Below are 15733 nucleotides of genomic sequence, written 5' to 3'. Positions count from 1 at the left end.
CGCAGCTAGTTTGCCGTATTTTAGTGATTGAAAGTATATACACACATTAGCCATATTTGTGTTACGATTTATACTTGCCACAAACTTATTTTTCACCAATATCCAAAGCCTGCTAGACCTTTTATTTTCTCAATACATTTTGCGCGTACGCAAATATGTGTTTTTTTACAGAATATACTAACGTAATACGTACGTAATAAACCAACGTGTAATTATATTTTTTATCCAAAATAAAAACTAACATCACATGCTAAAATGACTTTTTCTTGGTGTTATAATTATAAATGTATATAAAATTGTTATTATTCTAAATAAATATTTTTTACAAGTAATCTTTTAGTTTTCATTGGAACTTACCTATGCCTACTTATGCGACTCGAGTCAACACACCTGTATGTATTTTACCTATAAGAAGTAATGAAATCTCTTGGTAAAACTAAGCCAACTAAGAATTGATTGAACTTAATCAAGTAAAGAAATCTAAAATGCTTTTAAAAAACCTACATAATCATAATTTTAATAAATCATTAGTAACTTCGGCCTTAGTGAAACTGATAATAAGCCCAATTTATATGTATTTAACTCGTGATTGTGCGTATACCATCATTAATATCTTTCATTAATAGCATAAAATGAATAATTTAACTTAGTGTTGTCTTCTCTATCAACACGAATTATGCTTAAAGAAATCCAACGATCGGTCACATAAAATCTAACTATACTAATCAAGAAATCACAGTAAGGAACCTTAGACTTGGCTTAGTTTTACCAAGAGATTTCATTACTTTTTATAGAAAATCAAACAGCATCATCGAGACCTTTGCTTGGCTAGTTTTATTTACAGAATGCTTTTAATAGGATAAACAAATATTACAGATAAGTTTTACAGTGAATTTTTATCTTATTAACTTGCAGAAGCATGTAAATCATACATTGTTACAATAACAAAAGGACGTAACCGACTAATACTGTGTTTGATTGCCTGTTCGCAATCAGTCAGTGAGGTGCTGCGCGCGAGTCGACTCGCGTCCACAGCAAAATGTTGAGGTGAGAACGTGACTATTTATTACGCACTAGCTGCGCCTCGCGGCTTCGCTGCATGCTTCACTGATTTCAAGACAAAAAGTACCCTATATGCTATTCCAAGTAGTATAGCCTACTACCAAATTTAATCGAAATTCGTCCAATGGATCGAGTACAATCATCTTCACATCTAAACTTTCGCGTTTATAATATTAGCAACATAGGTGCCAAATAATAGGTATTTTTTACATACGTGTAGGTGACAATCTGTGCAATATAGTTTTGGGAGCTCATATAGGAAAACACGCGGAAGGCAACTTTGTTTTATATACAGTGATATAGTGAAGTGATAACATATAAGTATCATGCTTACAAACATTTTGAATTGATTAGGTACCTTACACTGGACACCCCTAACTGTAACTGTAGATTCAAAATTAAACTAAAAAAAAACATGAAAAACTAGTTGTTAATTATAACTAGGTCGTATTGTTTTTTCATTGTATAAATAAAGGCTGTACCTAAGTGCTATAGTTAACTAAGTTTGAAGAAAGAAATACTGTGTAATTATTAAATATAATAAATTACTTTTCACCACTTATACCTTTGTGCATAGAACTGAAATTGCGCGTTGAAGTGCTCTGTGGAGCGCGAATATTATCTTAATCAAGTTGTGGACTATCAGTAACATGTCAGCTAATGACGAAATCGCCGTGAAATAATCTTATAGCCGCTTATGACTATGGCTTACCCGCGGATTCGACCAGGTGAATTTCCCACAGGAACACTTTTCGGGAAAGTAATATATCCCGCTCCTCAAATAAATAATATTGGATTTTGATTGGTGGAGTATACAAAGCTTGAAGAGGTAACCAACGTCACGTATTTTGGTCGGGGCAGTGTGCTAATCTTAACTTTTGCCCATGGGCAGCGTTTGCCTATTTAGGCAGTATGGGGAAGTCCTCCTAAAGGAAAGCCCTTAAAATAGATGAAAAACCTAATAAAAGTGTGGTATTTTAAAAATTCGGAGGTTTTATGCGTTAAATGTTTGTTGCTGAATATCGCATAATCCGTTTGAGTAAGAGCAATCTATGATTTCGATGAAATTATTTACATGAAGAATAAAACCTGAAATAACACATAAAACGCTTTCCTCATGCAAACAGAATTCTAGTGTGCAACTTCGTAAAATGTTAAAATCCACTATTTAATTTCAAAAAGATGTATGGCAGTTATTGTCTATTTTTCTGCTACTTACGCTTTTTGCACTTTTTTCGTTATGCATTCCATTGTGATGACATCATCCGGCGAAACACCAGAGGTCGACTTAGAGCTTCATCATCATCGGTCATCGCTTTTTTGTGCTAAGTATTATTTTATTAATTACCAGTCTACGGAATCGCCTGTCAATTTTGTTTAGATATGTTCCTAAAAAGACATCGTTAGTTCCTACATATTTCGCTACCTATATCAGTAACCAACGTTATGGGTAGGTACTTATATTACATACACGTCATACAAAGTTCCCGTTCTTCGTTTCATTATGATCGTGACGCAATTAATATAGGTTTACTATTAAAATTTCCAAAAAATTAAAAAGAAAATATTTATAGATCATCACTATCTCAATACCACCAAAATACGGCTCTTCATAAGAAATATAATATACTAGTGGCCAGTCCCGGCTTCACTCGGGTTAAACCATAAACACATAAACCTTCTTCAGGAATCACACTATCTATTAACCCTTATAAAAAATCCGTTGCGTAGTTTTAAAGATCTAAGCATACATAGGGACAGACAGCGGGAAACCTATCTTTGTTTTATACTATGTAGTGAAGTTGGTACAAGATAACTTGGTGTTGTTGTAGATACCTAATCCACAATCATTTGTGCTCAGCACGGTACAATTTTTATCAAATTTAGATATTGAGATATTCGACGTTTATCATCAGCGCTGTCTTCCCTGATACTGCTGTTATATTTACATAATTTCCAGTGAATTTGCCGCGCTCATTAATAATCCCGTTACGGATGTACCAACTGCGTAATCGCAAGTTTACGACGCCGTATCTCACTTCTCATCGTTTGCAGTCGTATCTTAGATAACTAGATTTAATTAAATAAATACCATGCATTATCTACATTACATACTAAATACACCAACTAAACGGCAATTGTTTTCGTCATTTAGAAATTAGAATCCGGATTTTCTAGTCACATTTTACGAGTAACAATAACTTTATTATTATTATTATAATCATATAGCCGGCGGAGTCTGCGACCTTATGAATATCACATGTCGCAAACTGCCTATAGTCCTCTAGGTCCTCTGAATATTATGTAAAATAACTTTTAATCTTATTATATACTCTTGCAAAATCAGATTACAAATGTAAGCTTTAATTTAAAATTTCTAAAGCGTTATCGACAAGTTTTTGTTTTAAAAATATGACGAAAAATATTATTTGTAATATTTAGTTAGTTAGGTATATATATATATATATATAAAAATAATAAGAAATGTGTATATATATATATATACATTTCTTTTATCTATGTTAGATACCTACTAGGAATAAGAAATCTAACGATGGTACTGGTGACATAAACATCCCTGAAATACTTCGTCCCATCTTACATAATAAGTACAGAAAGTTCATTACAATCATTGATTACAATATATTTATCAACAATGTTATCAAGCATGAAATAGAAATATTTAAGGCATACATCGTCAGGTCTTATCACACATGTCATAGAGTGCTATCAATTTTTGTCGTACTACTTATGTAATTGTATTGTAGGTACTTTATAAGTACTGCAATATTTTTGCTGTGCAATGTTCAGCAAAAATATTGGGATAAGCATACTTACTTAATTGTATTTACCTACGTTTCATTTGACATGGTAGGTAATCGTTGCCTGATTTCATCGATCTAATATTGACGGCTAGGTATACATAATTTGTTAGATCGTTATCTAGGAATTAAGAGAAAATTGCATCTAGTATTGCAATTTTCTCTTAGTTTTTCATAATAAACAATACAAATCAAGATATGTACTTACTGTAATTATAGCTTGCGAAATAAATAAAAATAGGAAGTGGCCAATAGAGATAATAAATGCGGCTGATTGTTTTTTTTTTTTTTTAATTTTTTTTTAAAGTAACTGCGTGTAACCAAATTGAGATAGTGAGAGTTCGCGACCCAAAGGCCCGGCCGGCTCGAACCGACCGCTCTGCGGCCTTGGGCCAAATGTCATTCCGCTATCACGTACGAGCGATGACCCACTGGTTGGGTAACAGCGGAAACAAAACTAATGAGCTACAGGATCCTACATAAAGATACATCCTAATATGGGCCTCACAGCGCGGCTCGTCTACTTTCTAATTATGGCAAAACGAAACTATGCATGTCTTAGACGTGAAAGTTTCTTACGATGGATGTCGCTCATGGACCAGCTGTTTGAATAAGTTTCTTTCGGCACTTTTTTCATTCTCAGCAGTGGTCATTCCGAATGTGATTTCAAATTGGTATCGTTTTTATTGACAATTTAAACAAAACGACCGGTTGGTTTTTGAGATATGCACCTGAAAGAAATAAACAAATATTTAATTATTGACACAAACTTCATTCTCAACCCGATATTGTACGAAATATTTATCAGAAATCCTATATTCCTTGATCAAAGGCGATCCTAACCGAGGTCAAGCCAACCTTAATATGATAATGTGTCAGCTAGCGAAGTTTCGAGCGAGACTTTCACAATTAATATTAAATATCCGTAGACATATCCTTAAAATAGTAAGAGCCTGATTAAATACCTACCCAAGGTACCAAGTACCTACACAAGGTACCATTATTTGAAAACAAAAAGGTAATGTATTAGTTTAAAACTTATCTTATATACTTAACATAATTTATTAAAATCTAAACCCATTTATTATGTGAGGCTTACGGTATTTATTAACAACAAGATTTCAAATATTACGTAAAATTAAATACATTAAAGAAATAAAATTAATATACGTAAATGACTTTATAGAATTTATAGATGATTATAAGGAATAACATACAAAAACAAAATAATACCTACATTATACCTACATTCTTAAACTTCCATATTTATGCACTCATCTCCAAAAGATACATTCAACGCGTTGATGTCTTTTTAAGTAAATTTTCGCTTCGCCTCAAATGTTTTATCAAAAAATCAAATATTGGTTGAAAATATTATTTCAAATGTCTACCACAAATCATCATAAGTACAAATAGAAAAATTAAGTAAAACTAAAAAAATGTGTTTATTAGTTGATGAATTTTTACAACTTATAAAATATACACATATGTACAGCACACAAGTCACTTAATATATTTGTGAGTCAACAACACTGGTAGCTAAGCAAACAATTTAGTACAACTACAGATCGACCGCGTGGCGTGGACCTATATGCCAAGTACGTGTGTACTTATCGCCATACTCTCACAGTGCATAAAGAATGCGTAGTTAGAGTGCTTTTATTTATCGCAATGAAAACCAGCAATGTATGCCGAATCCGCCAAGTTCGTAATTAATTATGTTGTCAGGCGTATTTTTTGCAATAAAATATTTCATTTTTTCATTCATTCATTGCGAATTTACAGCTATTATCGCCGAACATCGCTGGTCTATGAAATGGAGCCGGCGTATTTTTTGCAATGATTAAAAAAAATGAAGAAGAAGTCATATCATAATTATATATACATATATAAACGCTAAAGAATATAATTAAGTAATTCGTGTTACATATAGTTTCATCTATGTATGTATAAACCTACGGGAATAAATTGTATAAATAACATTGAAAATTGCATCAAAACCCCGTTTGCGTGGTTTAAAAGAATAAGGCTTAGAAATAGACAGACGACTTTATTTTATATTACATACCTAATATAGTGATTTTATTTAAAAGCTATGTGAAATGATATTTACATAACAACCTACACATCTACTTATATCAAACGTGGATGTTTGTTAATTTAGCACACAAATTGATCTCATCAACTGTCAAGCAGGTGTAGTTTTCTCACGATGTTTTCCTTCCTTGCGAGCTAATGGTAACGCGTATTGTATCAATATATGAGATTAGTTTACAAAACTCATGACGTTCAAGTAGAATTCAAATTGCGGGCCTTGTCGCTACAGGTAAGGGTTTTAACAGTGTAAAAAAAAATAGATGAAACTATATGTTTTTGCAGTGGTTAAAAACATAGCACAGATTTATGTAATATACTTACTTCCAATAATTACCAACGAATAGGAATTACCAACCGCAGGTCAACAGTATTTAACATACGTCACTCTAATTTTAATAGATTGATTTTTTCCTTAGCGCTTAGCGTTTCGATTTGTTTATTAAGTTTTAAATCTAATATTTATTAGATTTCGATGATGAAATGCACAATTCACTGTCATATTTCCATTTTAAAAAAATATTTTTAATGGAGAAGTCTATCTGTTACGCTTTTATGCCTAAATGCCTGGATTGATTTAATGAAATATAGTTTAGATTTAACTAAAAATCCGAGGTCAAACACACGCAACGTTTAAAAAAGTGAAAATTTGTATGAAAAGTACACAACACATTTTATTGCGGGCAGAATGCAAAAAATGATTCAAACACATCGATAACGATTTCATCGAAGCAAACATATTCAAACGCACCTCCTCGGCACCCGTCACAGATTTTCTTTTAAATCACCAAACATGTCATTGCCAACCGTCAATTCAGTTTGATTTGAAATTGACCAAAATATTACATGGATAAAATTTGTATGTGTTAGTTTGCTAAGGGCATTTGTTTTCTAGCTGTGTGCGGTCAAGGCGGTGTTGTGTGGTAGGCAGCGTGCTAGCGACGCTGTTGTTGGGCGCGCTGGTGGCTGTCCTCGTGCTGCAGCCGTGGGCTGCCGACGACCACCCGCGCTACCAGCGCGCCACGGTTGCGGCGAATGGCTACGAGTGCTCTGGGATCGGGCGGTGAGTCTGGAAAACTTAGAAATACTAATTTATTTGGAGCATAAAACATTGTACAACTTGTGGTCTCACATGGCGAACTCACACAGACATAGATGGGTTTACGCCCAATTTACCAAAAAAGCCAGCAACCCCAACTAGTATATGGTTTGTTTAGGAAGAAACATGGCAAATACTGGGCGCAAACCCATCTCTGCACACAAATGCCGACGTGAATGAACGTATAACGCGTTTATATGTGAGCTTTTTACCCCAAGAAAAAACCAGAAACGTATATCGAATCCGCCAAAGATCGGCAATGTCTCTGCTGATAGTGTGTAGCCGGTAGGTACTAGTACTTATTAGACAGTAATATCCTTGAGAGAAGATAAGACGAACGGCAGTTTGCTGATTTTCCTTTTCATGAATTTTAAAACTGTTTTTGTAATGAATCCAATCAATTGTTACGCCATTTCGTTGCACGTACAATTTCAACTTACCATTTTGTTACTTCTCGACGCGTTACAATAGAAACGAACTACATAAATGTACGATGAATTATGTCGAATAATTCATAAATAAAGTTCGTTTTTAGGGTTCTGTACCTGCCATGGTAAAATAAAATATGAAATATCGAGTTGAAATTGATATCCAATAGGTACGGCCTCTTTCAGCGGTGAAAGTCAAGTTCACACACACACAGGGGAAACTTATACTTCCGGATCCTTTCAGATCCAAATTTAGCAAGTTTTTATAACTAGTTCGTATGTTGGTTACATATTATACACAAAACCAAGGACATAATAAGTTACGTGCCACGATACGCTGAAGGAAGATTTCTTCAAGTCATCTTATTACTTGAAGATCACATCTAGAAAATGATCATCAAAATAAACTGTTACAGACAAATCTTAGAAAAGAACGGGTCAGCCGTAGACGCGGCCATTGCAACTTTATTCTGCGACGGCATCGCGTGCGCACAATGTATGGGGCTCGGCGGCGGGTTCCTCGCGACCATGTACGATGCGGCGAGCGGACAGGTCGACGTGCTCAACGCCCGCGAGCGGGCGCCGATGGCCACAACTCTGGACATGTTCGCGAACGCTTCGTCAACCGTCGGCGGGCTAGCCATCGCGGTCCCCGGCGAACTTCGCGGCTACGGCGAAATGCATCGCCGCTACGGCCGCCTGCCCTGGGCGGAGTTGGTGCAGCCCACTATAGACCTCTGCAAGAACGGAGTGCGCGTTACAGAGTACATGGCGCGCGTGCTCTTGAGCTACAGCGACAGAATCAAGGCGGAGCCCTCCATGAGGTATGAATGATTATAACTAGTAATTCTAAGATAAAAGATTACCATGTTTACTTAATCGCTTGATCGCCACAGGCTTCACGACTTCGCAATAAATATACATAAGTAGATTAAATAAGAAACACTTCATGTTCTTCGACCAGAACGCAAATACACAGGACAAAATGATATGCTATTTTATCTTAACTTTTAGACTTGAGTATTTTAGCCGATCTCCCATATTAGGTAATTCATGGCCTCGTAATGATATCATTTATACCAGCTATGAAATGAAATAAAAATTCTCTTTATTTTTTTCATGGGCATTGGACCAATTTCTGTACTAGGTATACCAGTGACAACAAAGCCAACGGCCTCGATCTAAATATACTTAATTTCCACAAATCATCGTAGCCTACTTATGTTGCAACAGCCTTCCGGTTATTAGAAGAGAGAATTTCAGAGGGAAAAGATAATAGTCGGACCGTTTTTGTCCGCACAACTCTCAGAATTCTTTGTGAATTTCAGGGAAACGTACGTGAACCCGGAGACGCGCGAGGTGTACCAGCTAGGAGACCTGATCCGGCACCCAACACTAGCCGTTACCTTGGAGACTATCGCCCGGGAGGGCCCGGAGGCGATTCACAACGGCTCCCTTACCATTCCGCTCGTCAGAGACATTCGCCAGCACGGTGGCATCATCACGGAGGAAGACCTCAAGACCTACAAGTTTGTATATCTATATAGCTCTTGCCACACGTCTTTAGTTTCTATAGTTATTTTGTTTGGTTCCCAGCTGTAGTAAAAACAACTTTGAATAAAGAACTCTTCTTTATTTATTGTATATTCGTCACGAAAAATTGTATGTGTATATTTGTCACACTTATAATTTTCTAATAAATATTAATTTTGATTATTGTAAATTCGTCACATCGTTATTTTCAATACAGACAGCTGAAAAAATCAAACAATAAATAGAATAAAAAAGTTATTTATTTTTAATCAACATCATCAGTTTCAACAGTAGTTCTTAAGTAGCTGACTTGCCCACATTATAATTATAAATAAAAAAGATAATTCAATCACAGTTACCATCGTCATGTCTTTAAATTTTACCTTAGTACTTACTACCTGTAAGTACTTTCTTAATTTAAGATTTATTTTCTCTCGTTCCAAGCGCTCATAATCTTTCGTAAGCTCATAAGTTTGCTTGCTATCGCTACTTCATGCAAAAAGTATGTAAAATGTGAAATTGTGACGAATTTACAGTAACCTTTACCTACCTATTAATAATTAACACATTTTTTTAATACATGTGACGAATTTACTTTGAATGTATGGAGAGTACAAAAACGTGACGAATTAACTTTGTGACGAATATACAATAACCCATTCAAAGTTGTATCGCACACGCGACCGTTTTACACCGGTCATAAAATTCCATTCAGACGATACATTAAAGTATTGGTATAGGTACCACATGTAACCATGGTGACGTGACCAATCGGCTTACAACTAGGGCGTTTCTCCATACATTTAATGCACATATGAAGAGTAAAATGTATTTCTTATTCATGAATGGGTACATTAATCTCCAAAACAATTTAGACAATCAAGACGTTCCAAGTGAAATATATAAATTGGTGTTTTATTGGAACGTCCTATTTTTATAGGCTTCGTGGCTTCGTGACTATATTTTTATGCCTTATCATTTAAAACGACATAAATGTTAACTTATCTACATGGTATCTGTCATTATTTGCGTCAAGTAACTATACTTAGTATTTATTCCTTTCCGATTGAATATTTGTTAGATTGCTATCATTGACTTGACTCTGACTGATACTGACGTCATATATTCAGGGCCACAGGTCAAACATATCATATCAAACTATTTTTTTGCGTGATCCTAAAAAAGATTAGTAGAAATAACAATATTTCATTATTTTAAATATTGTTAAAACAAAAAGATACAAACTTAAATGAGACTAGGTATTTCCTATACCTACATATAGTGAGTGCAGTACAACGTAGTGCAGTGCAGCGTCTACGCCATTTCTCCTTTAATACTATTCAGTTTCTGTCAAAATATCAAAATATATTTATAACAAGTTCATCATCAATCATGATTAAAATACTACAAAAAATTTAACATTGGTTTGTCCTGTACAATCCAGTCGATAATTCGTATGTGTCTAGCCTGCCTCTGTAAGACTATTCTATACAGTAGCAAGCCACAGCAGGCTATCGCCGGTTGACTGTAATATGGATCCCTACATGGGATAAGTTGTATATGTGTATTTCCTTTCATTAATATTATTTTATGTACTTATTTTTCACTCAAAAAAGTAATTATTACAGACAAACAATTGACATAGGTAGCTAATGCATTACAATGAACCATCCAACCATCCAATCGCGGTCTTAGTTGACATAATCATAAGACAAGCTATATTTCAGGCCAGTATGGCAAGAGCCAGTAGAAGTGCCGCTAACAGACGACCTGACTCTTTACACCTCCCCCCTCCCCGGGTCAGGGGGCGTGTTAGCATTCATCCTCAACATGCTCCGAGGCTGGGTCGAGGTCGGCACGTCGGCGCCGCCCGGCTCCAACCTGTACTACCATCGCGTCATCGAGACCTTCAAGTACGCGTACGGCCTGCGCACACACCTCGGAGACCCTTCACGATCACCGGAACAGTACAACCTGACCTTCAGCATCAATGAGGTTAGACATTATCACCATCTTAGCCGAAGGGGCCCATTTGAAATAGGCCCCATATATTCAATTTATTATCATCATCTCCACCACATTCTTCCGAAGACTCACCTGCACTACAGCATAATCCTGTAAGTCGAACAACTGAAATTTTCAGCCTCTCACTCGTCTGTATGTAAAACATCATAACCACCCTTGTTTTATGGAAAGACAATAACTTCTATCATCACAATAATAAAGTCACATTATCTAACCTACTTGTGACCTCTTGCACATTACAGCTGGAAACCAACATGAGCCAGCCCTCATGGGCAACCGCGTACAGGGGTCAGGTTGACGACGCGCGCACGTACGATGACTGGAAGCACTACGGCGCCGACTTCGAGGGTGCGGACGACCACGGCACTGCGCAGGTGGTGGTGATTGGCACTGATGGCAGCGCTGTGTCTGTTACCAGTACTGTGAATTATATGTAAGGCATTGTTTTCTCACAGATTTTCCATCATTCATCTTCTATTTTATGAAACGGACAATGTACCTATTGGGACCCTAGGAGGAACTCGATTAGAAAAAAAATTTACAGCACTACATTTCACAGTTCAGACCTAAAAATTCGTATTTTGATCTGAACTCCAGTGCTAATTTGGGATCGGTACAATATACCTTTTCTATCCATAAGTTTCTATTTACTGTCACACTCACTACTGTCTACTTTCTTGGTCTCCCTCTTCTTCTGTAACAAGGAAGGAACCTTCTTGTTCAACGTACTTTTCTATAACTGTTCGTTTTCTCTCCATGTCCATACCAAGTCAATCTATTACTCCTTAATTTCTAATTTATAGACTCTACCTTTTGTATTCATGTCTTAAATGGAAAATACTTATTATTTTATTTCCAGCTGGGGGTCTCTGAGGCGATCACAAAGCCTTGGATTCATTTTGAACAACGAGATGGATGACTTCGCTATTCCCCACCGAGAGTCAGCATACGGTCTGCTGCCTTCGCCTTCGAACCTGCTCGGGCCAGGTCTTCAGCCGTTGAGCTCCATGGTGCCGACCATAACTCTTCGCCAAAACGGCGAGGTTGCCATGGTGTGCGGCGCCGCTGGCGGCACGAAAATTACTACTCAAGTCGCTATGGTTAGTCCTTAAATCCATCTGTTCCATTAAACTCTACTGTAGACACATTCTTCTTCTTATAGAGTTTGTTATTTCTAAGATTTTATTCAGATCGCCTAAAGTCATCTGTGGCAAGTAGTCGCAAACCACTAATGAACTTATCTGTCAACCAGTGTGACAGAAAGAAAAAATATTCGATAAAAAACAAGTTTATACATATTACATTTACACATGTATAACAAATACATTTCACCGAATTAGACATTTTTATTCTAAGAAGTTACAGTATTTAAAAATCTGCTTACCCAATATTCTTTAAAGTTTGACGAAATATTTCATGACCTTTCTCTACCAAACCATTCGACTTTCGGTTTGCCGTAAAAACTTCAATCACTCACCAACAAGAAGTGAGTAGAAAAGAAAGAAAAACCGTTTATTTGGTACAACGACGCATCCGGTTTTAGAAATAAGTACTTCTAGATAACTCAATATGTTTGATTTGTCCCTATATCGTTACTTTTTTGCTTGTAATATCTTTATTTGTACTTAGGTATACAAAGAACATATTTTAATAACAACAAGAAGGTAATTCCAGTTAACGAGCGATAGTTTCAAAGGATATATTCACTTAATAATTGACCATTTCCTTTTCTAGGCCGTAAGAGCAATCTTCTTGGAAGGCGGCCGTTTGCCAGAAACGATCCGAAGGCCCCGTGTGCATCACCAACTTGTGCCAATGGAGGTGGAATATGAACACGATTTTGATCAGGTAAATTAATGATTCTCAAGTGTCGTTTCATGTACACTCTGTTTTTAGTTACAAGTCTTATTATAAATACCATGTACTATATCTTTTTATTCGTTTATATTTATTACGTATTATACTTTTACGAACGTACCTATCTGCTTTAAAATATAATATTTGATTTATTTTCAACAAAATTCAATAATAAGTAGGTAGATACTTTAAAGATTGTTTACATGTTAGGTCTCGTAAGGAAAAATAATGAGTTGAGGCAATGTAAGTATATTATTATTGTCACGTCTATTTTCCGTGGGGATCAGGTAAAGATGCGCTAAATCGTTGTTATCTCTGAAGTTATATCAAAAAGTGATGGCTTAAATGTTGCCAAGCACGATTTGCGTGCCAATTACTAAAGATGCGGAAGATCGTGCTAAGTGGTATAGAAAAAGTAGGAATTAGCAATAAAATTAACCTAGGTATATTGAATCATTGCATTCAAATGAAATCATCTCAGGTGCCTACGGCGATCACAATACAAAGCGCTCACTCCAACCTTGAGCTCTTATATAACTATGACGTAACAATAGCCATTTTGTCATTTAAGTATATCACAAAGACCCGGACTGAGCACAGGGGCTCATAGATTATGTATGTCTATTTTTTTCATTTCATGCTAATTTATTTGTGACTGTGATCTTTGTAATCCTAGGATTTTTCCTATTTTGATTGTAATGTAAATTAACCTAAGTACAATAGAATAATATAGAATTGTTTGTACAGTCCATCATCGAATCACTCCGAAACCGGGGCCATGCCACCACCGAGCTGAGTAGAACTGCAGGTTTCGCCGCCATGATAGCAGCAGTGAGAGAAGCCGACGGCAGGATCGTAGCAGCCACGGACCCTCGGCGCATCGGAAGCCAGGACGGACTTTAAATCCATAGAGTATAATAAGTGGAAAGACCTTGACTCCTAATCGAGGTTATGCTATATGCAGTGGCGTAGCTACCAAAGAATTTTACGATGTCGTGCACTGAGACCCCAAACTCAGGGGACCGCCTGACCAGCGTTATTTCGTCACGTACTTACTCATCATTTCATATACCTAATAAAACTTAAACGGCTTATTTGGGGCCCTTGCACCAGGGCTTATGATTACCTAGCTGCGCCACTGGCTTTGTGATTATTTGTAAGATCTCTAACATCAAGCGCTCCATACAACGTGAGCACGTACAGGGGCGGCTATGACCTAAAAGTTATTGGAGAATTTAACCGCGCCCCTTGAGCCACGGCAGTCGTGTGCGGCACACCCATTGCACCTCCAGGTAGGGCCGCCCCTGACCTATATTCTATTGCACGAACTAGTATGCCCATTCATTAAAAACACGTGAACGTGAGTGACCGCTTTTGTTTATGGAGATCCTGAAAGGAATAAAGGGACGCATTTCATTTAGTTCGTAGTACTTATTAACACCGACTAAGAGTTTAATAAATGTGAAAATAAATTTATCTCGACCCTAAGTAGGGTAGCCAATGCCATGGCTTTTTTTCGTATTATTCTGTAAAACTGTTTTGTCTCATACTTTGGAATTAGGTTACTGAAATTATTAAAAAGTACCTTCATGCGTTTAGGGCTTCGTAGACAACAGTGAACATTGTGATATTCTTATCTACTATTAGATATATTATTACATTCAGATGATTGGTATAAATTAAACTATTCATAACTATTTAATACTTGAGCTATGGATTTTAGATGATCAAAATTTTTATTAGACATACCTTGCTCTGTATTTTTAATCGATTTAGAAATTATTGTCTCTTAAGACGAGAAGAGGAGAGTAAGGGACTAGAATATTATTAATTATAATGGTCTATAATATGGCAATCGATAGTACGCGTAGCTGTACATGCATATATCTACAGTACAACAATGTAATTTAAATTACCAGTGTTGTAAAAATTATGCCACCTATGAATTTTAGAGACCGATTGTTGAATATTTTGTTTTGTAGTTGAGAGGACTATCTTTTAATTTCTTTGTAAATATTTAAATGATTTAGATAGTCGAGTATTTAAGGTGCTGTTATTGTTAATGTATGTACGTAATTTCATAAAATTATGAATATGTTTAACATTTGCATTTTTATTTCCTCAACCAACAGACTATACGGTCCCCTTTTTTTACCTACCTCCTATACTCAACAAAAAAGGAGTGTGGGTGGGAGTATATAGATTTAGAAGGGCCTCAGGTGAGGAGACCATGGAATTAGTAAGGATATTATACATTATATTATGCATACAACCCAAATAGTATTAAGTCACGCTGTCTCTGAATCACATAAGTGAGCTGAAAGTTAATACTAGTTGTTTGCAACAAATTTTGACCTCACAATATTTGTGAATTTTTCAAAAACGACCCGATTTTGGTTCCCTACGAACTTAAAAATGTTATTGACAGATCCTTTTAAAATTCATTATTGATACATGTCGCGTTACATACATACATTCATCTATCCATCCATACATGTATACATAAATACATTATGTACGCATACATACAAAAATACCATATTTGCCTCAAGTTTTTTTATAGACCTCGCTCGCTTCTGATAAAAAAATATGGAATTACGCCACTTTCTGTGAAGTCTAGCATAATCTGGCTATTATTTAATTTTCCGGGAGTCACTTCAGCCCATTTTTTTTGTAATTCTTTATAATAAGGATTTTTTATCCTTAATAAGGATATTATATTCCATAAAATATGATTAGAAATCAAAATATATGGTCACAATACACAAAAAAGGGACACAGTGTTGTCTTTCAATTCTTTTTTTATTCTAAAA

The 15733-nt window shown here is 35.9% G+C and overlaps 1 protein-coding gene across 1 annotated transcript; it reads left to right on the top strand.

The window, feature by feature from the left end:
* The first annotated feature begins 944 nt into the window (after positions 1-944).
* On the top strand, positions 945-15022 carry LOC128674819 (glutathione hydrolase 1 proenzyme-like). The gene is made up of 9 exons (XM_053753729.2): positions 945-1047; positions 6874-7041; positions 7922-8329; positions 8834-9034; positions 10766-11033; positions 11306-11496; positions 11923-12163; positions 12798-12911; positions 13668-15022. Exons 1-9 carry the CDS (start codon positions 1040-1042, stop codon positions 13821-13823), a joined length of 1755 nt encoding a protein of 584 aa, XP_053609704.1. The 5' UTR covers positions 945-1039; the 3' UTR covers positions 13824-15022.
* Positions 15023-15733: the final 711 nt, after the last annotated feature.

This window comes from Plodia interpunctella, chromosome 13 (genome assembly GCF_027563975.2).
Source record: "Plodia interpunctella isolate USDA-ARS_2022_Savannah chromosome 13, ilPloInte3.2, whole genome shotgun sequence".
In the NCBI taxonomy this organism is placed as follows: domain Eukaryota; kingdom Metazoa; phylum Arthropoda; class Insecta; order Lepidoptera; family Pyralidae; genus Plodia; species Plodia interpunctella.
Note: the sequence above shows the minus strand (reverse complement) of the source record. Positions and strands in the feature narration are given on the sequence as shown.

Coding starts and splice junctions, on each gene's coding strand:
- LOC128674819 (XM_053753729.2), top strand. Junction 12,164..12,797: donor TTACTACTCAAGTCGCTATG/GTTAGTCCTTAA, acceptor TTCCTTTTCTAG/GCCGTAAGAGCAATCTTCTT. Junction 12,912..13,667: donor ATGAACACGATTTTGATCAG/GTAAATTAATGA, acceptor TTGTTTGTACAG/TCCATCATCGAATCACTCCG.